Consider the following 26,894-nt stretch of genomic DNA (forward strand, 5'->3'; position numbering starts at 1 on the left):
CCTGAAATGGGGAAGAAATTACTGCCACAATCTGATTGTAAGGTTTTTTGTTTGCTGCTCCAGAACTTGTTAAAATTCAAATGAACAAATCTTCTACTTATGTTATACCTGTTCAGCCTCTTCCTTGCTTAATGTTTCTTGGTGCTGCTGAAAATCTACTCTGCCTTTTTGCAGGCTTTTGAACTTTTTGCAACTATTGAAATTGACATATTTGACCACACAAATATCATGTTTGACATTTGGCAGCTCCAGTGTGTATATGGAAAACTTACTTTTAACATTTAGCTGCAATCATGAGGGCAATTTAACAAAAAATATTGCTGTCACATAAAAATAATTCTAAAATTATCATTCCTTTTAAAAGGTTTTTCTTCTTTTTGCTGCACCACTAAATATCAAAAATCAAAGGCAATAAAAAAACTCTTTCTTCAGGGATAGAGTAGCTCAATTAGTCATCCTGTTTCTATTTGGTTTTTAATATTTCCAGTGAGAACATAATGCTAAGGAAGTCTGCAAGATGTTTTTTAAAATATTATACTCTACAGCAGAGGTGAGCAAACTACGCCCCGGGGGTCACATCCGACCTTCCAGCCTGTTTAATCTGGAACCTCGAGCTCCTGCTGCAGAGCGGGGTCTGGGGCTTGCCCTGCTCCCGCGCTCCAGCCGGGGAGCTGGGTCGGAGACAGCTCCATGCGCGTGTGCCAAGGCTCCTGGAAGCAGCAGCATGTCCCCTGTCCGGCTGCTATGTTTAGAGGTACCCAGGGGGCTCCACACGCTGCCCCCATCCCTAGCGCCACCCCTGCAGCTCCCATTGTCTGGGAACTGCAGCTAATGGGAACTGCAGGGAGGAACCTGCAGATGGGGCAGTGCGTGGAGCTCCCTGGCTGCACCTCCACATAGGAGCCAGAGAGGGGACATGCCGCTGCCTCCAAGAGCTGCTTGAGGTAAGCGCCTCCCGGAGCCTGCACCCCTGACCCCCTCCTGCGCCCCAACCTCCCTGCCCCAGCCCTGAGCCCCCTCCCACACCCTGAATTCCTCATTTCTGGCCCAACCTCAGAGCCCGCACCCCCACACCCCAATTTTGTGAGCATCCATGGCCAACCATACAAGTTCCATACCCAGATGTGACCCTTGGGCCAAAAAGTTTGCCCATACCGGCTCTACGGGCTAGTAAGTCATTTGTTTAAAATTATGCACCACAGAGGAGTCGCTGTATCAATAGCTGCACAAAAAAATACTAAAAAACTGGAGTCACTGATATGGAAGTATTACTTTCAGTGATGGTAGAATTGTTGTGAATTTAGAGCAGCTAGGATAAGTACCTACATCTCACATTTTAAGAACATAAGAAATCAAAGGTTCTGAAGCAATTTGGATACTTAAGATTTTTTCTAAATTAAAGCAAATTTGTTAAAATTCATGTTTACGTTAAGTATTTATTGGAAAACAAGTTCATATAGCTCGATAATGTGCCACCAGGAAACTGCAGACATCTTTGTGCTCAGGAAAAGTCTGCTGCCTCTTCACACTTAGTTTTTCATCAAAAAACTTGCAGAAGATGTCATATTCATTACTGATACTATTGAGCACACTACATTCTTCACAAGCTATGTAGCATGCAGGGGTGTTGTGTATTATCTTTCTTCACTAATGGGTCAGTTATCTTCATCTAGATTAAGAGCCTTCATCAAGCACATGGATAAAGTACAGTACACCAAAACATTCATGTATAGTTACAATGATCATACCACAGATTGATCATTTCAGATTTAGTTTTTCTTACAACAGCCATCCTTTAAAGTATACATGTTTTATCACAACTAGGGCTCTCGATTAATCACAGGTAACTCATGCAATAAACTCAAAAAATTAATTGCAATTAAAAAAAGGGACAAATTGCACCGTTGAATAATAGAATACCAATTGCAATTTATTAAATATTTTTGAATGTTTTTCCATATTTTCAAATATATTGATTTCAATTACGACAAAGAATACAAAGTGTACAGTGCTCACTTTTTATTATTTTTATTACAAATATTTGCACTGTAAAAATTATAAAAGAAATAGTATTTTTCAGTTCACCTCATACAAGTACTGTAGTGCAATCTATCACAAAAGTGCAACTTACAAATGTAGTTTTTTTTAAATGACAACTTCACTCAAAAAAAAAACAGGGTGGATAAAAAACAATGATTGTAAAAAAAAAATTTAAAAAATCAGATTTTTTGGATAAAATGCTTTTTGAGTAAAAATCCTATCTAAAGATAGTTTTAATTAAGATACATTATAGCTCAAAGATATCTCATCATGGAATAGGGATTATAAATTCTAATTCTATAGTATCAGACAATATATTCATGTAATGTTTCAGGAAAGTTTTGTAAATGAGTTCCAATAGTTCATGGATTAGGGACCCAATCTTATGAGGCTCCACGGGCTTCTGTATAGATTATTTAGGTTAATCTTTCTATCTACCCAATGGGATTCAATGCTCAGTCTAGAAGTTACCATCAGAGATGCTTAGTTTTGCAGTTCTCAAACTCTGGATTTGTGTCTCCAGAGGTAACATGCTTGTTAACAGCAAAAATGTTTTTAAATAAATAAATATATAGAGGTGAGAAATAACAGACCTGAACCTTATTGTCCCTCTGAGAATTTGCGTGCACAGAGTAAATCCCTTACCTTTCTCTAAAAGTGCAAAGTTTCAAAAAGTTCAATGAATAGAAGATTGTTGGGGGTGGAATAGATCTGGACAAGGAGAAGAAGTCTGGAGATAAATGGGAGAAGGGAGGGATAGGCAGTAGAAACAAAAGTGAAACTGTTTGAGCAGCATATTCCAGAAGCCTTGAGGTTTTCAGAATGTAGCCTTCACTGATTTGAGATCTACCATACCATTCTCTCACTAGAAGGGAAAACCTAAAATGACAGCAGGATGGAAAAGAGACCCAGTTTGGGAATATTTTAATGAAGTTCCTCTACCTGTGGGTAAGACAGGCATGCATGGAAAATGCAAACAGTGCAACAAAGAAATGCAAGGCCTGGTTGCCCGCATGAAACAACATCACAAGAAGTGTTCCTTCTCAGGAGGAAGTTGATGAAAGGAGCAGGTCTGAACATGCAGGATCTTCAGGTTGGTAAACTTTTTTTATTTCATACTTCTTTCCTAAGGAGTGCCTGTCTTCCTTCTGGACTATTCTTGAATTCTCATGTTTGAGGAAAAAATATAGTTGTTACTCTACAGTACTATCATTTTAGATGCACTTGTGATAAAAAATAACTGAAATAGGCAGATCTCCCTTTTACAATTTCACCTTTGAAGTAGTACTGAGTGTCAGTGTATGCAATGAATAATACTCAATGAACAGTATTTAAATTATTATTAACTGCATTGACCTATTTTGTTTAGGAGAATCCATCCTCAACATACAGAATTCTGAAGACTATCCACCTTCAAGATCACCATCATTTTCTACAGTTTCAGAGTTGTCTGCCAATGTTTTAGTCACATCATGTACGTCACATAGCCTCAGTGTATCACCTGTAACAAAAAGGAATTAAAAAAAATCTCCATCATCCAGAAACAACCATAGGTAAGTTTGTGATAAGAACCAGCAGATTACAAAAGAGGTAACTGATGAAAAAATTGCCTGGTTTGTTTATGCAACAAACTCTCCTTTCTGTATGATTAACTTCATTAACAAGGTTCAGTCATTAAGACCAGGATACAGTCCACCCAACAGGGCAGATGTCGCAGGCAAATTGCTGGATAAAGTATATGGAAGAGAAGTTGAGCAGTGTGCAAAAGGTCCGGAGGATGAAATTGTTCACCTGAGTCTTGATGGGTGGAGCAATGTCCACAATGATCCTGTTGTATGTGCTTGTGTGACAACAGAAGAAGGGAATGTCTTCCTTACAGAAACAATTGATACCTCAGGAAATGCACACAAAACAGAAAACTTACAAGAAATAGCAGTAAAAGCTATAACAAACTGTGAAAAAAAATGCAAATGTCTAGTACGCAGCTTGGTCACAGACAATACTGCAATTATATCCAAAATGAGAAAAACATTTAGAAGAGAATCCCAAGCTAATAACATACGGTTGCAGTGCTCATTTGATGCACCTCCTAGCCAAAGACTTCAGTGTTCCAGAAATAAAGGCTTATGTTGCTGAAATTGCAAGATACTTCTGTAACAACCACTTAGCAGCAGCTATTCGGAAAAATGTGGGAGGAACCAAGCTAAGTCTCCCACAAGACGAGCGATCGAACGCAGTAGTGGACTGTTTTGAGCACTATATCAAGAACTGGCCTAATCTGATGACAGTTTGAGAACAAAATCATGAAAAAAATAGATGGCACTGTCATAGCCAAAGTTCTCAACATTGGGCTTAAGAGAAATGTTGAACACATGCTGAGTACCCTAAAGCCTATTTCTGTAGCCTTGAACAAAATGCAGGGAAATAGCTGTTCTATTGCTGATGCTGTTGAAATTTGGAAGGAACTGAGTGAGATCTTAAAAAGAGAAATATGCAATGACAGAGGTAAATTACAAGTATTAAAAAAACAAATGGGACAAGCACTATCTCCAGCTCATTTTCTTGCAAATATTCTCAATACTCGGTACCAGGGTGAAACCTTAACTGCTGAAGAAGAGGAGTTGGACCATTCAAGAAATATGTTTCCTGATGATGTTTTAAAGAAAGTCATACCAGTGAACTGGTGGAAGTCATTTAAGCACTTAGATTCAGAGACTGTTGAAGTGATAATCTCACTTTTAACAGCAGTAGCTTCTTCTGCTGGTGTATCTTCCTTTGGGCTAATTCATGCCAAATTGAGAAATCATTTGGGACCTGAAAAAGCAGGAAAGCTTGTTTTTCTTTTCCAGATTATGAACAAACATGAAAACGAAGGTGAAGACGACCAACTTAGCTGCAGAAGCCAATATTTTAAATTTCTCATGTTACCTGGCTGACAGTCAATTTAATTTTTGTTGGTTTTTTTTACAATATTTCATTTAACTCTTTTAGTTAAAAAACAATTTTAACAAAAACAACTCTGATTTTAAAAAACTTGAATATTTAGCTGAATTCAAAAATTCATATGCTTGTTTTGTTAAAATATTATATGTTTGCCATTGAAGAAAAAAAAATCAAGAATACAAAACGTTGTTTTTTCAGTTAACTAAAGCAATTTAAATGTGTGTCTGGGGATCTTCTCCTCCTAATGCAGGATGGCAAGAAAATCCTCCAAATATTAATGATTAACCTGTTGAATTGGAGAGAGTTCACCTCCCAATGACTTCATACATATCTGCTTCAATTGCCTTTGGTAAATGAAATAACCAAACAACCATTCATTTTCTGAGATAGCTGTAAAACTAATCCGAAAAGTTTTCAAAATAAATCACTTTAAAAATGTATAGTGTGTACCTTCTAAAAATGAAACCTATATCTATCTCTGAGTTGTGAAGAATATGTATTAAGGTTATAACAACCAACAAGAATGCACTTTTATGTAGAAATCTATGATTAAATCAAGTCTTCCTGACTAATGATTTAAATCATGATTTCAATCAAATCCACCCTGCAAAACAATGTAAAACTTTAGACCCTACAAGTCCACTCAGTCTTACTTCTTTGTTCAGCCAATTGCTAAAAGAAACAAAAAGAAAAGGAGTACTTGTGGCACCTTAGACCACAAGTACTCCCTTTCTTTTTGCGAATACAGACTAACACGGCTGCTACTCTGAAACCTAAGAGAAACAAGTTTGTTTACATTTACGGGAGATAATGCTGTTTTATTTTTGAATGGAGGTTTTTTGTACATAATTCTACATTTGTAAGTTCAACTTTCATGATAAAAGAGATTGCACTATAGTACGTGTATTAGGTGAATTGAAAAGTACAGTTTCTTTTGTTTATAAAGTGAGTACACTTTGTAATCTGTGTTGTAACTGAAATAGATATATTTGAAAATGTAGAAAATTTCCACAAATATTTAAATCAATGGTATTCTATTATTAACTGCGCAATTAATCATGATTAATTTATTTAATCACTTGACAGCCCTAATAAAAACAAACAGTATGACAATTATAAAAAGCAGCAATGGCTGTCTTAAAAAGATTTCTTTTTCACAACAGCAAGAATTATTACTCCTATTCCACAAACATACAAAGATACCTAGGACTACTTTCACAGATTGCTAGACCTCAATTCACAAGCACACAAGTAACACATGAACACAGATCTATTACAGATGATATTCCAGATAATTTAAATTTTCCTTGGTTAAAATTATAGGGCCTGTTCCTGCAAATACTTCTCATGCACAATTCCCTTTGAAGTTTGTGGAAGAACTGTGCACATAGCTTTTACAGACCTTTAACCAAGATCTGTGCCAACAAATTGCTATATATTGCTTTATGTCATCCTCTTTTATATGACCAACCACCTTTTTTAAAGCAGCATACTACATTTAGGGAACAGCAATGCACTGGTCTACGTAAGAGCACCATTTCCTAACCCTAAAACCTCAGCTTGGATTTTAGTATAATTTTAAAATAAAATATCTGCATGGTCTCATTTAGAAGATTAGGGTTGGAAGAGACCACAGGAGGTCTCCTAAAATTGAAATTGTGCTTAAATATAAAGCAAAATTTCAAAAGGGAATATGATTTGTTTCTTTTAGTATAGCTATCAAGAATGACATAGAAATTAAATTGGATCTACTTTTCTTGATTACAATTTAAAACAAACAAACAAACAAAAACCCCTGTTGCTAAGCAGGTTGTTTAAATGTTCAGAAAAAAAAATCTTTAAAAATGGCAAACCAATTGCAATCATCAAAAAATTCAAAAATGTATATGTGATGAGAAATCACATCTAAATGTTAAGCTCTTTCCAAGTTCATTAAACGAAGGGGCGGGATGATGGGGGTGGTGAAAGAATCAATAGCTGTTACTTTTCATTTTGTTAGAATTAGCAAAGTCAGTTCTGTTAAATATTTCTTGAGACACTTGCTAGTCTTATTGACAGCAATCACTTTATATTAATACAAAATAGATAACCTGTATTTTAAAGGGACAGGCTTCAGAGAACAGCACTTATGTCAATTACAATCATCTGGTTGCTCACTGGACTAGAGCTGGCAGAGCAATGGCATGACAGGCAAGTTCACATTGTATCCATCCCAGCTAATCCAGTATTCTAGTTTAATTGATGGTTTACCCAGCTAGACCCACCATAGACATGTTTTCAAACAAGGCATACATGTTTTCAATTGAGTTATATTTTGAGCCTATAACAAGCTTGATAGCTTCTCCAACCAAAACACGTTTGGTTGAGTGGGGATTGTAAAAATCAGTTTGTGAACTGGCATCAAAAGAACATACAACAAACCAATAATCCACTAACCTAGAACAGTCTTTAATCATCATCTCGTAATAAGATCATAAAGATCTGTGATGTCCACTGACATGGGCTATATCTATTAATATACTCTATGCAGTTTGCATGTATATACACACACCTTGTATTTTCATTTTTAAAAAAAGTACATATCTAGCCCTGTTTGTGAAGATGGTATTCTAAATGTAAAGTTGTCTTCCTGAATCTAAAGCCAGATAGCTCCAGTGATTACTCCTGCTTTTGGCTTAGTTTTCAACTATTGTGTATTTTATTTCTGTAGGTGTTCTTAACTATGGCCTTGTCTATACACAAACATTGGAGTATTTACACTAAACCATGCAGAAACAGATTTAGTTAAAATGAAAGCAACACTTTGCCTAAAAATGTTTAAATGGGTTTATGCAACATATAGTTTACTTTTAAATTAGTGTAACTTGTTTGTAAATAAGGCCTATGTTTGATAAGCACATTTTATAAATCTAAACAAATTTCTTTGTACAAAAAATACACCATGAGGCATTAAATGGCAGTATTATATCATTATCCACAACAACTCCAGGGATAACTGAAGATTTCTCCCCAATCAATGGGTTAAAATGACTTCGAAACATTCTACCAACTTACAGTGGTATTGGAAGGGATTTTGAAGAGTTACTCCTGAGGGCATTCTGCACCAAAAAATTAAAAATTCTATGCCAAAATATAATAATTCAGCGTACAATATTTTAAAATTCTGCAAATTTTATTTGTCAAATAAATGTGGAGGCTCCAGTATAGCATTGGGGAGCACAGGCAACTGGCTGCACAGAGGTAGGAGGTCACTCTGCAGCTCCCCCACGGGACATGGCTCAGCAGTGAGACTGCATCCAACCCTGACACAGCGCAAGGATCGAGCCTGCCCCACAAAACACCCCAGGGCCCTGCCCCTACACGCCAGGTGTGGGCAGGCAGGCTCAGCCTGGCAGGATCCAAGTGTGGAGGGACTTAGTGTGGGAGGATACAGGTGTGGATTGAGAGGGTTCTGTGTGGGACAATCTGGGTGTGGGAGGCAATCTGGATGCACAGGGGCTTGTTGAGTGATTCTGGGTGCAAATGCGGCTCCGCGTGAAGGTGGTTGGGGCTCAGCAGGGCAGGATCAGGGTGTGTGGGCGGGAACAGAACTCAGCAGGGGGATGTGGGGGATTCAGTGGGGGGGTCCAGATGCTGGGGGAGTGGGACTCAGCAGAGTGGGGGTAGGTCGTTGGGGGGGGTTCAGGTGTAGGGGGAGTTCTTGGCTGGGGGGGTAAGGCTCACCACGAGGGTCTGGGTATGAGGGGCTCTGGATGCATGGGGGTTGGGTGGATGGGGGAGCAACTCCCCATACAGTGATCTCTGCCGCTGAGGAGCGATGGTTGGGGAGTTTGCAGAGCTTCCTGCAGCCTGGGGAGAAAAATCTGGGGGTGGGTCTGACCCAGCCCCGGATGCCGTGCAGGGACAGAGGAAGTTCCATCCTCCAGAGCCCAGCTGGACCTAGCAGCTGAGCCTGGCGCAGGGTAGGAGCCACCAGCCGAATCTTCCCCAGTCCCGCACCCTTACCCACATTGATTTACCTCTCTGCCAGTTGCCCTAGGCACCCAAAACATACTGCTGGGCAGGGTCGCATGACTGCTCTTGTGGCTTCTCTTAGCTTCCCTGACAAAGCATTTTTCTGTGGGGAAGCACATAAATCTGCAGAGGACATGAATTCTGCACATGTGCAGTGGTGCAGAATTCCCCCAGGAGTAAAGAGTACACTATAATTCAAAAACATACAGAACACAAGACAAACTGACTTCTGACTACAGAAAGATTATCCTTCTATCAACAATATTGGAAGAGTGCAACTCAAACCACTGAATAAATATTAATTAACTATCATTTCACCACTGAGAATTAAATTTTTAATTATGCTCATTTCACGATTGTCAAATCTGCTGTGAAAGTGTTCTTAAAACCAATATGTGCCGAGTCATCATCTGAGATTGCTAGAACATGAAACATATTGCAGAATGCAGGTAAAACAGAACAGGAGACATACAATTCTCCCCCAAGGAGTTCAGTTCCAAATTTAATTCACACATTTTTTTTTAAATGAGTATCATCAGCATCAAAGCATGTCCTCTGGAATGGTGGCCGAAGCAGGAAGGGGCATATGAATGTTTAGCATATCTGGCCTGTAAATACCTTGCAACACTGGCTAGAAAAGTGCGATGTGAATGCCTATTCTCACTTGCAGGTGACATTGTAAATAAGCAGGCAGCAGTATCTCCCGCAAAGGTAAACAAACTGTGCTGCTGTAGCGTTTTAATCAGACATATCCTGTGATATGAACTGAAGAGACAGAAAGTGTGAAGAGAGAGGAAGAGGAAAAAGTGTCGTTGGAAGGGAGCTCAAGCACATTTGGCAATATTGTTCCGGAATTGACCCAAAAGATCCTTCTAAACACACCACGACAACAAAAAAGAAACTGTTTTAAAGATTTTTTAAAAATACTGATACACACCATTTCAAGGGTGTTCTATCAAGAACAGTTAAGATAAAATATCAGTGTTTCTTTAAAGGGAAATACAAGTAAAGGACACTGAGAAAGCAGTAACACGATAATGCAAGGACAATACAAAGTGATAACAGCAAGAACTACTAAATAGTAGAATTAAGGTTCGCTGTACTAGTCTAGACTTCACAAACTTAGTTCTGCCGTGTCTTTTTATTTTTAAATGCCATTTCCTGTTATTTTTCACCAACACTGGGTTATTTTCTGACTTAACTACGGTACTATATGATCCACCGATTTAGGACTTAATAGCTTTGGGGCAGTCCTGCACATTTACATACACTGAATATTAAGCACGCACATAAGTGCATGCAGGATTGGGGCTTTAAGGTCCTCCTCACAGCTGTTCAGCATCTGCTGGATACTACTTGGGTATACTGATCAAAATCAGGAGAGCATAGGTTGATAGAAATGACTACTTAAGGCAACTAAACAGTTTTTCCTAGGAATATGTACATAAACTTATAACCCAAGTTGTGGAGCTAGAATATTGTGCTTTGTACCACTTGATGATTACCTCTTCTGTTCATTCCCTTGGGGCACCTGGCATTGGCCACTGTCCATAGACAGGGAGGGATGGCTCAGTGGTTTGAGCATTGGCCTGCTAAACCCAGGGTTGTGAGTTCAATCCTTGAAGGGGCCATTTGGGGATCTGGGGCAAAAATTGGGGATTGGCCCTGCTTTGAGCAGGGGGTTTGACTAGATGACCTCCTGAGGTCCCTTCCAACCCTGATATTCTATGATACTGGGATAGATGGGCCTTTGTCTGACCGTTCTTATGTACCATTCGGTACTGAGCTTTCTGGCTCATGAGTTACCAGCAGGACTGTAGCAGGTGGGGGTTATAATGCTATTGCTGTAATTTCAACTCTATCTATATGCACTTATAAGAGTTGGGCCTCTAAAGCTGACTAATACAGTCTTATTGTTGCCTTGTACCTGCCCATCCATCTGCATCCACACATCTCCCTCAGGGGAAAGGCTAAGGGAACATACATAACAAAAATGCGGCCCCCTCACTTACCGCACCAGTGGAATGTGTGCAGATGCTAAGGTGAAGCGTGCGGTATAAAACCCACAACCTGTACATCTCACCGTGCTTTACAGAGGCAATACCCACCTCAAATCCCCCCCCCTTTTTTTTTTTTTGGAGAGGAGAAAACTGAGGCATGGAGAGGTGAAGTGACTGGCCAAGGTCAGCCATTGGCAGAGCTGCAACCCCCGCCCGTGGCTCAGCAGAGACACTTGCACCTGCAACCCCCGCCCTGGCTCCGCCCCCCCGCAAAGGAGCAGTAGGCGGAGACCAGCGCCCCGCCACACCCGAGAAGACCCGCCTCGGGGCTCCCGAAGGCACGTCCCGTCCCGCGCCGCGCCCAAGGCTGACCCGGCGGAGCCCCGCGCTGCGGCCCGCGCATGGTGCGGGCAGAGCTGCGCGCAGACAGCGCCCCGTGTCCCAGCGCTTCCCCCTCCACAACAGCAGGGGGCGCAGCCGCCAGGCCCCGCTGCCCGGCTCGGGCTGACCCCGCGCCCCGCTCCTCACCGGCAGCGCCCGCACTCGGCCCGCCTCACGCAGTGCTCCACCGGCAGCTCCCACAGGCCCTCGCAGCCGCCATCTTCTCGCCCTGCTGCTGTCTCCACGGGCCCTTCCGCGGCGCCCGACTCCTCGCTCCCAGCCGCTGCCGCCTCCATTTCGCCGCCGGCTGGGCAAAGCCGCTGCTCGAGGCTGCGATGTGGGAGACGGCCGCCAGGTGGCGCTAAGAGGCCGCGAAAGGCGGCGGCCGGGGGGGAGCTCGGGTAAGGCCGCAGGGCCCCCGTCACGTGTGTGAGTGTGTGTCGGGGGGGTCAAGCGCCTATCGTGGGACCGTCCCCATGGGCTGCTCAACCAATCACAAGGCCAGGTAGGGTCACTGTTCCCGCCTTGTGTGTGCGGGGGTGGGGGTGGTACCGGGTTATCGCGGTCTGGAGGCGCCATGCCAGCGGAGAAGGAGGGGAGGAGATGGGGCTGGGCGGGGGGAGGCTGCGCAGCCCCCCCCCTGGAATTGCGCCAGAGCCGCGCCCGGGGGAAGGTTCCCGGGCAGTGTTCGAGGCCGGGGCACGCTGTTTGCCAGCCGCGTGTGAGAGCTGGGCGCTGCCGTCGTGCCCACCACAGTGAAACTGACCAGACATCCTGGGCAGGTGTGTTTATCCGCACTGGCCCAGAGTTACTCCGGGTTAACTCCATGAGTGGCTGCGCTGGTTCTGGACGTAGGCTGCGTTATTCTGCATTAGTTTAATTCCTTTGTTATTAATATGTATTATTGTAGTCCACAACTGGAGTTAATCAGACCTGACTTTATTCTATTTTAGCATTTATATGTAGGCAAACAAACATAGGTCTGCATCTATGCTATACCATATGCTGGTGGAGACTCTGTAGTGTAGGTATATTCTATGTGCAAATCTTTGCAGGATCAGGCCATTAGTGAAAAGTAGATTGGGGGGATTTTAATTAATTTTTGATAAATTCAGCTTATTGTTAAAAGTTAAGTAACTTTATAATGTCTTTCATCATTTTATGACTAACACCCAGTGAGCAAACACTTTTAATAAAACAATAGCTCCTTGTGTGACCCCTTAGTCCTTGTTCTCAGTGGACACATGCACAACACCTTTAAAAGATAAGCCTGGGAATTTAAATTAATAACTGTGCTAGACACTAAAAATCATGGATTTAAAAAAAAAAAAGACACTGGCTTTGTAGCTTATTAGAACAATCTAACCCTCCTTTAGTCCTATGAGTACAGAGGTGTTTACTATCAGTGTCATCGGGAATGATTGTAATGTGTGTTAACTCTTATACACATATCTGTTCCACCCTTGTATTTTTCTGAGACACTCTGAATACCTTTCCCAGACCTGAAAAAGAGCTCTGTGTAAGCTCAAGAACTTGTCTCTTTCACCAAGAGAAGTCAGTCCAAAAAAAAAAAAATTACCTCATTCACCTTATCTCTAATTATAATGTGACATTTAAATTGATAGTGCCTCATAATATCTTTTATGGCATCAAGTGTCATTCCCCAGGTGCCTCTCTTTGGCTGTAAATACATTAAATTTTTTTTCCACACCTTTATTTTTTCAGTGGTAGTAGGTATTCCTAATTATTAAATATGAACTAAAATGCTTTTTTACCTGAAAGCCAAAACTCAGGGATGTTTGTTACTAAAATTTGCACTAGTCCAGAATGGCAAGTATTTTTGCATTCAAGCTCACACACAAAATCCACAGGGCAAACACAGGTATTTGTTCAGTAGAAAAATGCCAAAAATTTCTTTTTAAATTATAAATTAAAATGAAGCAGTCTTTTATTGTATGTGGTTGATTTATTTTTCTGGCGACTCAACTTGAAAGACTATTGAGTTAGGAAGACTATTGCTTACACTGCTTTACTAGTAAGCCACATAGGTGCAAGAAGTAAAATATGGGTAGCTTAGGCCATATCTACACCATAGGCACTACAGCAACCCAGCTATGGTGCTACACTAATGGAAGGGGTTTTTTACATTGCTGTAGGTAATTCACATTCTGAGCAGCAATAATTAGGTCAATGGAAGGACTCTTGAGTCAGTTTAGCCACATCTACGCTAAGGATTAGGTCGGCATAGTTACAGTGCTCAGGGAGCTGATTTTTTCAAACCCCTGAGTTCCAGAGCTATGTCAACCTAACTTTTAAGTGTAGACCATGTCTTAGTCCACACTGTCCCCTCCTTATCTCATCTCAATGAAAAGAGCCCTCACTTAGAAGATTAACACACCTTGTCTGTCTGTCACTCACACTCATTTACAAAAAGAAAAGGAGTACTTGTGACACCTTAGAGACTAACCAATTTATTTGAGCATGAGCTTTCGTGAGCTACAGCTCACTTCATCGGATGCATACCGTGGAAACTGCAGCAGACTTTATATATACACAGAGAATATGAAACAATACCTCCTCCCACCCCACTGTCCTGCTGGTAATAGCTTATCTAAAGTGATCATCAGGTTGGGCCATTTTCAGCACAAATCCAGGTTTTCTCACCCTCTACCCCCCCACACAAATTCACTCTCCTGCTGGTGATAGCCCATCCAAAGTGACAACTCTTTACACAATGTGCATGATAATCAAGTTGGGCCATTTCCTGCACAAATCCAGGTTTTCTCACCCCCTCACCCCCCTCCCAAAAACCACACACACAAACTCACTATCCTGCTGGTAATAGCTCATCCAAAGTGACCATTCTCCCTACAATGTGCATGATAATCAAGGTGGGCCATTTCCAGCACAAATCCAGGTTTTCTCACATCCCCCCCACCCCCATACACACACAAACTCACTCTCCTGCTGGTAATAGCTCATCCAAACTGACCACTCTCCAAGTTTAAATCCAAGTTAAACTAGAACATCTGGGGGGGGGGGTAGGAAAAAACAAGAGGAAATAGGCTACCTTGCATAATGACTAAGCCACTCCCAGTCTCTATTTAAGCCTAAATTAATAGTATCCAATTTGCAAATGAATTCCAATTCAGCAGTTTCTCGCTGGAGTCTGGATTTGAAGTTTTTTTGTTTTAAGATAGCGACCTTCATGTCTGTGATTGCGTGACCAGAGAGATTGAAGTGTTCTCCGACTGGTTTATGAATGTTATAATTCTTGACATCTGATTTGTGTCCATTTATTCTTTTACGTAGAGACTGTCCAGTTTGACCAATGTACATGGCAGAGGGGCATTGCTGGCACATGATGGCATATATCACATTGGTGGATGTGCAGGTGAACGAGCCTCTGATAGTGTGGCTGATGTTATTAGGCCCTGTGATGGTGTCCCCTGAATCACCTGATCAACATCCTCTACAGCAAACAGGGAAAGATTAAGAATGAGCTCTCAAAAATGGATACTCTCATAAAAAACCAGCCTTCCACACAAACTTCCTCGTGGCTGGATTTTACTAAAACTAGACAAGCCATTTACAACACACACTTTGCTTCTCTACAAAAGAAAAAGGACACTAAACTTTCTAAACTACTACATGCTACAAGGGGCCACAGCAATGGTTCCCTCAACCCACCTAGCAATATTGTTAACCTATCCAACTATACTCTCAGCCCAGCAGAAGCAGCTGTTCTATCTCGGGGCCTCTCCTTCTGCCCTTCCACCCCCACGAACATGATACAGTTCTGTGGTGACCTAGAATCCTATTTTCGACGTCTCCGACTCAAGGAATATTTCCAAAATACCTCTGAACAACATACTAATTCACAGAGGTCTCCCTACCAACACTACAGAAAGAGGGATTCTAGGTGGACTCCTCCTGAAGGTCGAAACAGCAGACTGGACTTCTACATAGAGTGCTTCCGCCGACATGCACGGGCTGAAATTGTGGAAAAGCAGCATCACCTGCCCCATAACCTCAGCCATGCGGAACGCAATGCCATCCACAGCCTCAGAAACAACTCTGACATCATAATCAAAAAGGCTGACAAAGGAGTTGTCATCATGAATAGGTCGGAATATGAACAAGAGGCTGCTCGGCAGCTCTCCAACACGAGTTTCTACAAGCCATTACCCTATGATCCCACTGAGAGTTACCAAAAGCAACTACAGCATTTGCTCAAGAAACTTCCTGAAAAAGCACAAGATCAAATCCGCACAGACACACCCCTGGAACCCCGACCTGAGATATTCTATCTACTACCCAAGATCCATAAACCTGGAAATCCTGGGTGCCCCATCATCTCAGGCATTGACACCCTGACAGCAGGATTGTCTGGCTATGTAGACTCCCTCCTCAGGCCCTACGCTACCAGCACTCCCAGCTACCTTCGAGACACCACTGACTTCCTGAGGAAACTTCAATCCATCGGTGATCTTCCTGATAACACCATCCTGGCCACGATGGATGTAGAAGCCCTCTACACCAATATTCCACACAAAGATGGACTACAAGCCGTCAGGAACACTATCCCCGATAATGTCACGGCTAACCTGGTGGCTGAACTTTGTGACTTTGTCCTTACCCATAACTATTTCACATTTGGGGACAATGTATACCTTCAGATCAGCGGCACTGCTATGGGTACCCGCATGGCCCCACAGTATGCCAACATTTTTATGGCTGATTTAGAACAACGCTTCCTCAGCTCTCGTCCCCTAAAGCCCCTACTCTACTTGCGCTATATTGATGACATCTTCATCATGTGGACCCATGGAAAAGAAGCCCTTGAGGAATTCCACCATAATTTCAACAATTTCCATCCCACCACCAACCTCAGCCTGGTCCAGTCCACACAAGAGATCCACTTCCTGGACACTACAGTGCTAATAAACAATGGTCACATAAACACCACCCTATACCGGAAACCTACTGACCGCTATTCCTACCTGCATGCCTCCAGCTTTCACCCTGACCACACCACACGATCCATCGTCTACAGCCAAGCTCTGCGATACAACCGCATTTGCTCCAACCCCTCAGACAGAGACAAACACCTACAAGATCTCTGTCAAGCTTTCTTACAACTACAATACCCACCTGCAGAAGTAAAGAAACAGATTGATAGAGCCAGAAGAGTTCCCAGAAGTTACCTACTACAGGACAGGCCTAACAAAGAAAATAACAGAACGCCACTAGCCGTCACCTTCAGCCCCCAACTAAAACCCCTCCAATGCATTATTAAGGATCTACAACCTATCCTAAAGGATGACCCAACACTCTCACAAATCTTGGGAGACAGGCCAGTCCTTGCCTACAGACAGCCCCGCAACCTGAAGCAAATACTCACCAACAACCACATACCACACAACAGAACCACTAACCCAGGAACTTATCCTTGCAACAAAGCCCGTTGCCAATTGTGCCCACATATCTATTCAGGGGACACCATCACAGGGCCTAATAACATCAGCCACACTATCAGAGGCTCGTTCACCTGCACATCCACCAATGTGATATATGCCATCATGTGCCAGCAATGCCCCTCTGCCATGTACATTGGTCAAACTGGACAGTCTCTACGTAAAAGAATAAATGGACACAAATCAGATGTCAAGAATTATAACATTCATAAACCAGTCGGAGAACACTTCAATCTCTCTGGTCACGCAATCACAGACATGAAGGTCGCTATCTTAAAACAAAAAAACTTCAAATCCAGACTCCAGCGAGAAACTGCTGAATTGGAATTCATTTGCAAATTGGATACTATTAATTTAGGCTTAAATAGAGACTGGGAGTGGCTTAGTCATTATGCAAGGTAGCCTATTTCCTCTTGTTTTTTCCTACCCCCCCCCCCCCCCCAGATGTTCTGGTTTAACTTGGATTTAAACTTGGAGAGTGGTCAGTTTGGATGAGCTATTACCAGCAGGAGAGTGAATTTGTGTGTGTATGGGGGTGGGGGGGATGTGAGAAAACCTGGATTTGTGCTGGAAATGGCCCAACTTGATTATCATGCACATTGTGTAAAGAGTTGTCACTTTGGATGGGCTATCACCAGCAGGAGAGTGAATTTGTGTGGGGGGGTGGAGGGTGAGAAAACCTGGATTTGTGCTGGAAATGGCCCAACCTGATGATCACTTTAGATAAGCTATTACCAGCAGGACAGTGGGGTGGGAGGAGGTATTGTTTCATATTCTCTGTGTATATATAAAGTCTGCTGCAGTTTCCACGGTATGCATCCGATGAAGTGAGCTGTAGCTCACGAAAGCTCATGCTCAAATAAATTGGTTAGTCTCTAAGGTGCCACAAGTACTCCTTTTCTTTTTGCGAATACAGACTAACACGGCTGTTACTCTGAAACCTGTCATACTCATTTAGGGATTTGTCTATACTACAAATGCTTTGCCAGTGTAACTATGCTGGCCTAGTCCCCTAGTGGAGACTCAGCATTTGTCTCCTAGCATATTTTAACCATTTCCTCAAAGATATTAGCTATACCAACCAGGGGGAGGTGCGGCTCCGTGCACTGCTTCCGCCCCGAGCACTGCCTCGGCCAATGGAAGCTGCGGGGTGGCACCCGCGGGCGGAGGGAGCACGCATAGTAGCTTAGCTGCACCTCCACCTAGAACCAGCAGTGACAGGTCGCTGCTTCTGGGGAGCTGCCCAAACTGAGCACCATCCAGATCTGGCACCCCACAACGTTCCCACACCCCTGCCCCGAGCCCCCTTCCGCATCTAAACTCCCTCCTAGAGCTTGCACACCGCACCTCTTCCTGCCCTGTGCCCCCTCCTGCACCCAAACTTCCTCCCTCTTAGTTAACCGGAATTTTTAAAGTTACCAGCACCACCCATTCCCACAATATGCTGGATAACACAGCTTTTACTATATTTATGATTTTTCAGCCTATATGGAAAGGGGAAATGATATGCAGAGAGCTGAGTGAAAGAAAAGTAATAAACATGTTTTTTGCAGAATATTTTCAGCAAGAAGGGAATGGAAGTAATAGTAATCACAAGCTAAGTTTTCATAGGGTTCGAAGGTGACAGGTGATATGCCAGCATCCCAGATTTCTAAAACTTAAATGTTGGGAAATGACCAAAACTAAGAAACGGATGAAAGACAGTAATATTGCAGGTGTGGTAGAATGAGGCATAATTAGTTTATATAACCTTTATTATCAGGAAATTCAATGTTAAGATAAATGATAAATTGATTACATTGTACAGATAATCTGTAAAAGTAATAATGCTACATTCTGTGTATTGTAGTCTCCTTGGACATAGGTGGATTTATACTAATACAGTTTCACACCTGTGGAGCATATGGGTTCAGAAGTTTCTAGAACATACATGTAATTATATAGTTCTTTGTTTATTTGATAAAAGCAGAACATGCAAATATAACAAAATATTTTAAGTTAGTTTTACACACTAACCCATTTTACAATGTTAAATTACAAATTAACAACAAAATGCTGTGAACGAACAAGATGGTTAGATTATGGCTGCTTTGGGAACCATACGTTTGAATTTCCTGAGTTCTGTGCATTTATAATTAGTTTAACAGTTACATTTATTAAGGCCCTGATCCTGCAAATACATTTGAGGGCCTTTACTTATGTAAGAAGTCCAGTGTGTAAAGTAACTTAAATTGTTTGTTTTAGAATTGGAGGCTCTTGTTTTGCATTTCATTCTCACTAACAGAACTCTGATATACTGCATTGTTCACTTTTATTTGCATCTTTTTGCAGCTGAGTAATATGTTGATAGCAGTTTTTCATGTGAGACTTCCCTTTTCTGAGGTCTTACATTATCACATGTTTAGTGACTAGCTGGAATATCATTCTCACATGGAAAGTCCACTAATTGTGCTGGAAACTACCCTTTTTCTCCACACACATTCTCTTCTGCATTTACCTCTAAACCTTCTCTTTCTCTGTGTGCTTATCAACAACTACTAAGCTTGCAATTACCGAAAACCCCCTTTTGTTACCACTGGTACTCACAGAAAAGGGAGGTCCCAAATGAGACATTCAGAGTTGATATGTATTTGTTTGAGAGGTAAAGGGCAGCATTTAGGAGGATAACCATATATGTATAATATCAGAGTGAAATGGGAAATGATCTAGATGATGTTTTATCAGCCTGACTGTGAATAGTAGTTTTCCTGACTCACTGCCCAAGCCACAGGTTAACAGCAGCTTGTTGGATACTCACCAATGTACACCACTTGGTTAATAAAACAAAAATCTGCATAGTTTCTTTTTTTTCTTTTCTTTTTACAGATAACTGTATGTCAGAACACAGACTTCCTGTTCATTTATCCATCTGGCTTCAGATTTTTGGTTCCATGACCTACAAAAATGTTTAGCAAAAGAGTTAGAGGTTTCTGCTGCAGTGATCAGCAAAGGAAGCAGAGGTTGTGGGTAGCCTAGAGCCTCCCAGGTGTCCCTTCCTCAACTACTTGTCAGAAACTTTTGCTGTGGAAGTGGTTACCACCCCACCCTTACTGTGGGCTCCCATAATCTATTTTTATTGTATTTTTAATTGTACATATTGCTCCTCTTGTAGATGACAAATAGAAACTTTATAGGAAAACAGTCAGAAAATCAGTCCTCGTAATTCTGGCAGTGGTACTTATAAGGCAATAATTAACTTCCTTGACTTAATCCAATTTCTGTTTTGTTTTATATTTATATGTATAATAGGCCAACAAATTTAATTTAATATCATTCTAAGTAGGCAGTATTTTCCATGTCTGTGAGATAGTTACAGATTCTCTTTCTGTTACTTGTCAGTGCTACTTGTCAGAAGTGCTCCTATGAGAGTTGAGAAATAAAAACCCTAGATTTAAAGAGCCCGCTTCACTTCCAGCTGATTGGACAGCCTAACATAGCATTTAACTGTGACTGCAGTTTTTCCTTAAAGTGAGGCAATAAGGCTCCTGTACAAAGTTACAGTCCATCTCTTTCCCTCCACATACAAAAAAGACGAAGGGTGAAATCCTTTCTGTGAGGTAGTCAATGGGAGTTTTGCTATTGACTTCACTGGAGCCAGGATTTCACCCTGAATGTCTGTTTAATCACAACTCAACTTCTGTTATTTAAGGGAGCATTTGTTGTGCACTATGTTTTCCTAACCTCTGTAGTGTGTGGGTTATTAATGGCTCATAGAGAGCTGGCTGCTGCTGTGGTGCTGGCTCTTATTTTCTTTCTTAATATACTTATCCATGTGATCAGTTACTGTATTCTATTGTGAGGGAATGTGTGGGAAGAAGCCTAGGTAATCATGAATGGTCAGGGTGGTGTCTGTGAAACAATCTCACTACTATGATGTGTGTTTCATTCCATGAAAAAGTTTGAGAACCTCAATTTGAGGCTACTAAACATGTATTTAAATATAATTTAAATTAACATGATTTTTGAGAAGTCCTTCAAAAATAAAACCAGAACCTTTCCTCTATGTGACTGAAGAGTGCATTGTTGTTGCACATTGTTACCAGTTTTCCTGCTTGCTCCATTCTTGATGCAGCTAAGCGATATGTGCAGGAACCTTTCTCGAAGTAAAAAGAGTGGTTTAGAGAGCCAAAGTAGTTGAACAGAATAATACAACTCCAAACCCTTACCACGTGCCTGATCTCTATTTTGACTAGCCAGCTCCTAAAGCTGAATGTCTGCCTCATGGAGTAGTGTACTGCTAGCATTCCCTCAGGCTATTTATATTACACAAAAATAATAAGAATGAGTTCGTCATTCAGCACTGAACAAAATCAAATTGTATGGTAAGCAACAGTATAATAACAACATGATATGTTATCTCCAAAACTTTTCATGTGCTGTATTTAATATTATTTACAGTTATGGCTCCTAAACATTTTATAAGCAGCCTTCAGATCCAGCCCCTATACAGCAAGTCTATACATTGCTATCGCTCAAATTCATGTCATACATTTCAACCATTGAGCTCATCAGACTTGAAGGAAAAATAATTAATTTTAGGTATTTTAGCTATTACTGGGTAGGCGGAAGTGTCCCTTACATAAATTAGCACAGCAGCAGAATAGTGTGTGATTATTATCTTGTTACTTCATATCTTCATACCATATTATCTTCATATCTTCCCAGTGAAGGCTGAACTGAAATCAGCATAACCATGTCCAAAAACCTTTGCAGCATCAGACATTTTCTCCTCCTACATCACGGAAATCCCTTTGCACGAGTACCTTATCATTATGGGCCAGCGTTTTGGAGGGTATAGGCCATGGGATGGACACTCTCCCTGGAGACCCATCCCCACCCCTCCAAGCAGGTTCCCACTGCCTCCCTGCCAAGAGGGACTCTCAGCTGTTTCTACTCCCCTTTTCAGTCCCCTCCCCCCCCCAACCCCAGGGCAAAGCAGACTTGACTATATAGTTTACTACCACCAACTATAATTTCTAATTTCTAGCAGTTTTTAATCTCTCGTCCTTCCCTGTCTTTCAGTAATGTAGCAATGCCTTTTTAACACTACCCCATTTCCCCAATATTTTGACTAAATGACATAATTAGGGCTGTCGATAAATCACAGTTAACTCACGCGATTAACTCAAAAAAATTAATCGCAATTTAAAAAATTAATCGCGATTAATTGCAGTTTTAATCGCACTGTTAAATAATAGAATACCAATTGAAATTTATTAAATATTTTGGATGTTTTTCTACATTTTCATATATTCATGTATCTGTGTTGTAATTGAAATCAAAGTGTATATTATTTTTATAAGAACTATTTGCACTGTAAAATGATGAACAAAACAAATAGTATTTTTCAATTCACATCATACAAGTACTGTAGTGCAATCTAGTGAAAGTGCAACTTACAAATGTAGTTTTTTTGTTACATAACTGCACTCAAAAACAAAACAATGTAAAACTTCAGAGCCTACAAGTCCACTCAGTCCTACTTCTTGTTCAGCCAATCACTAAGACAAACAAGTTGGTTTACATTTACAGGAGATAATGCTGCCCTCTTCTTATTTATGTCACCAGAAAGTGAGAACAGGCATTCTCATGGCACTTTTATAGCCAGCATTGCAAGGTATTTACGTGCCAGGTATGCTAAACATTCGTATACCGCTGCTAAACATTCGTATACCACTTCATGCTTCGGCCATCATTCCAGGGGACGTGCTTCCATGCTGATGATGCTTGTTAAAAAAAGTAATGCATTAATTAAACTTGTGACTGACCTCCTTCAGGGAGAATCGTATGACCCCTGCTCTGTTCTATCCACATTCTGCCATATATTTCATGTTATAGCAGTCTCGGATAATGACCCAGCACGTTATTCATTTTAAGAACACTTTCACTACAGATTTGACAAAATGCAAAGAAGTACTTGTAGTAGGTGAACTGAAAAATACTATTTTTTGGTTTTTTACAGTGCAAATATTTGCAATAAAAAATAATTATGAAGTGAGCACTGTACACTTTGTATTCTATGTTGTAATTGAAATCAATATTACATAATATTGAAAATGTAGAAAACATCCAAAAATATTTATATAAATGGTATTCTATTATTGCTTAACAGTGCGATTAATCACGATTAATTTTTTTAATTGCTTGACAGCCCTAAACATAATGTAACTTTTGTTACCTGAAGCCATTTAAATTCCTCAAAAAGTTTTTCCCTTTCTTTATCAAAGCCCTTACATAGCCCATAACAGACAATCAGTTGTTTCTTCTACTTACAGTGCTCATATAGTCCATCTTTGTGTTTACTTTTCAGACAAGATTTTTGTTTAACGATAATGGCCAGTTAATACAAATTCACTTCATTTTTCCTACCTGAAGGCATTATCCTTAACTCTAGGTATTCAAAAAATATTCTTCCTCTTTCCTTGTTGAGCCAAATGTTTTGCTATCCCTCTTAAATTTTTCTGTAGTAGGCTTTTGAATTCCAGTTTACTCAATAAAATTTGCTCAGTCAATCCTTCCATTTCTTACAGTGTAGTATGTGTCCCCCAATTAGTCCCAGACATATTTTTAAGCAGGTTGATCCTTTTCTTTACATTTATCTTTAACACAGTCTACATATGTAGTTCTCAGCCTTTTCAGACTACTGTACCCCTTTCAGGAGTATGATTTGTCTTGCGTACCCCAAGTTTCACCTCACTGAAAAACTACTAGCTTACAAAATCAGACATAAAAATACAAAAATGTTAAAGCACACTATTAATGAAAAATTGCTTACTTTCTCATTTTTACCATGTAATAATAACATAAATTGATTGAAATATACATATTGTACTTACCTTTCAGTGTATAGTAGATAGAGCAGTATAAACAAGTCATTATCCATATGAAATTTTCATTTGTTCTGACTTTGCTAGCATTTTTTATGTAGCCTGTTGTAAAACTAGGCAACTATCCAGATGAGTTGATGTACCCACTGGAAGACCTCTGCATACCCTGAGGGGTCCGCTTCCCTCTCATTGAGAGCCACTGGTCTATATTATATTTCCAGAGTAATTTAGTATCAAATATTAACCCAAGAAACTTAAATCTTTTAACTATATCTATTCATTCTCCATACAGATACAGTTTACATTCCTTTGTAGTGTTTCTTTTTTTTAAAGAACAGTCTTTTGGTTTTAGCAATGGAGAACTTGAAATCCCATGCATTTCCTCAGTCTGAGGTCTCCTGTAACAGTTAGTTGATTCTCTTTCTCTCATGTCAGTATTTTAGTTCCTAACTCATAGAGCACAATCTTCTTCAAATAAAATGACACCTACCCCAGCACTTATTTGTTTTGGAAGATCATTTATCATAATATTAAATAAGGTTGGGCTGATAACCCTTCCCTGTGGTGTACCATTTTTAATATTACATATATTCATTGCAACTTTCCCAATTCTGACCTACGTGGTCCATTTACTCAAAATTTCTCTAATCAGCCGTATATTCTTCCCCTTACTCCTATTGTACCTACTTTGTACAATAAGCCTTTCCTCCATAGCATGTCATGTGCTTTTTCAATATCTAGAAAGTTATCCCTCATGAAACCTTTGTTTACCATACTGTGATATTGCACGCTATATGTTTTATGGAAATATGCTTATAAGTGTGAATATGATGTAACTGGAATATGCTTTATGCAAAAGGTCTCTTGTAAGGTATCATTACAAAGCTTATAATCTGTTGAATATATTCCTCCTATTTGTACGCATTTATCATTCTTGTATCTGAAGCTAGAGATATGAAGCATAACTCTGAGGTGCTATTGTAATTACGTAAAGTGTGGGCCATTAATGGTGGTTTGGAAGTTTAATGGCTCCCATTGACTAGGACAATTGGTTGTAAATGATCTGTTTACTTGCAAACCTTCTTGGGTGCATGTGGGTCAGCCCTGGAAGAATGGAGGCTGCGGCCTCACAGGACATGTGACCATGTCACCTGATACTGGAATCCATCTTAAACCTGGTGTATTTCCATTTAGAAGGTGAGGTGGAGACCCAGAGAGACAAAAGATTCCCGCCTTGTGCCAAAGCTATAAAAGTGGGTGGAACGGAACAAAGGGGGCTGCCAGTCATGAGAAAACGCCTAGTTACCACCTGAGCTCGAACGAACAAGGACTGTACCGGGGAAGGGATTGGGCCCAGACTAGGAAGGAGTCTAGTCTGTGAGAGAAGCTTATTGGAACATCTTTGAGGGTGAGATTTTACCTGTAAACAGTTCCTTAATGTATTAGGCTTAGACTTGCATGTTTTTGCTTTATTTTGCTTGGTGACTTACTTTATTCTATCTGTTATTACTTAAAACCACTTAAATGTTACTTTTTTATTCTTAATAAAATCACTTTTGTTTATTATTGAACCCAGAGTAAGTGATTAATACCTCAGGGAGCAAACAGCTGTGTATATCTCTCTATCAGTGTTATAGAGGGCAGACAATTTATGAGTTTACGCTGTATAAGCTTTATATGGAGTAAAACAGATTTATTTGGGGTTTGGATCCCATTGGGAACTGGGTGTCTGGGTGCTGGAGATAGGTGACCTGCTGAGCAGTTTTTGGTTGAAGTCTGCGGCTTTGGGGCGTGGACCAGTCCTGGGTCTTTGTTGCAGCAGGATTGCGTGTCTGGCTCAACAAGGCAGGGTTCTAGAGTACCAAGCTGGCAGGGAAAATCGGCTCAGAGGTAATTCCAGCATGTCAGGTGACAGTCCCAAAGGGGTCTCTGTGACCAACCCCGTCACACATACTTTGTTGTATTTCAGTTTCCAGTTGAACAATATGATCAATGGTGCATCTTCCTCTCCTAAAACTACTCTGCACCTTATCTATAATGCTCTTGTTTTCCACGTAGGCAACCAATCTTTCATTCACTCTTCTCTCCATAACTTTACCCTGATAGCATGTAAGGGCAGTCAATCTACAGGCATCCACTTTTTTGGAACATTTGCCTGGTTTTCTTATTAGAATCACTACTGCATGTTTCCACGCTACTGGTGTTGCTCCTTGTTCCCATATAATATTATACAATTCCAAAAGAACCCTCAAAATGCTTTCAGAAAGATATCTGAACATTATATTGCATATATTATCATCACCTGAGGACAGATTTTTGCTTATATCAATAGCTTTCTCAAGTTCCACATATAAAACCATTCAGTATAGGTTCTTCATGTTTTCCCCAGCTACATAATAGTTCATGCCTCTCTTCAATGAATCATATTTTAATCTGGAAAAAAAGCTTCACTTTGATTTTCATGATTACTGTCCTCTCAGAAAGTTTCTTCTGAAACATCTGCTTTCTCATGATCAGAACTTCTAACTATTTTGTCAGTCCCGATTGGACCTGAGATGAAACTACTCTTATTCTGAATTCCATTCATTTTAATTTGCCTGTATATTTCTGCTTTAGTATCTTTATTTAATCTCCCACAATACTGCATCCAATTCTTTTTCTTTGATTTGGTTATAATTCTTTGTGCTATTGCTTTACTTCCTTTATACTGCATTAGATCTCCACTGTTCATTGTATCTTTCACTTTCTTATAGGCTTTTTTTCCTTTCTTTAACTGCCATTCTGCACTCCTCATTCCACCATGAAAGTGAGTTTTCAGTTTTGGGGTACTTCAGTATCTTAAGTATGGTTACAGTAGCTGCTGCTATTATCCCCTTTATTACATTGTTGAAATTCTCTCTGTCATCACTCAAATAGAGCTTCCTTTTCATAACTGTTGGATGGGCTATTACCAGCAGGAGAGTGAGTTTGTGGGGGCGGAGGGTGAGAAAACCTGGATTTGTGCTGGAAATGGCCCAACTTGATGATCACTTTAGATAAGCTATTACCAGCAGGACAGTGGGGTGGGAGGAGGTATTGTTTCATGGTCTCTGTGTGTATATAATGTCTTCTGCAGTTTCCACGGTATGCATCCGATGAAGTGAGCTGTAGCTCATGAAAGCTCATGCTCAAAT

The 26,894-nt window shown here is 40.6% G+C and overlaps 1 protein-coding gene and 1 long non-coding RNA gene across 2 annotated transcripts in view; one reads left to right on the forward strand and one right to left on the reverse strand.

The window, feature by feature from the left end:
* DTWD2 (DTW motif tRNA-uridine aminocarboxypropyltransferase 2) overlaps positions 1-11,674 on the reverse strand; it is a 191,449-nt gene extending 179,775 nt beyond the window's left edge. The window contains exon 1 of the mRNA XM_048850130.2: positions 11,526-11,674. Coding sequence (XP_048706087.1) covers positions 11,526-11,674 — 149 coding nt within the window. The remainder of the gene's footprint in view (positions 1-11,525) is intronic.
* A 48-nt stretch (positions 11,675-11,722) lies between these two features.
* LOC142072163 (uncharacterized) lies at positions 11,723-25,292 on the forward strand. Its single transcript, XR_012668527.1, has 2 exons — positions 11,723-11,883; positions 19,721-25,292. It is a non-coding gene; the product is annotated as an uncharacterized LOC142072163 (long non-coding RNA).
* The last annotated feature ends 1,602 nt before the right edge of the window (positions 25,293-26,894 follow it).

This window comes from Caretta caretta, chromosome 5, assembly GCF_965140235.1.
Source record: "Caretta caretta isolate rCarCar2 chromosome 5, rCarCar1.hap1, whole genome shotgun sequence".
In the NCBI taxonomy this organism is placed as follows: domain Eukaryota; kingdom Metazoa; phylum Chordata; order Testudines; family Cheloniidae; genus Caretta; species Caretta caretta.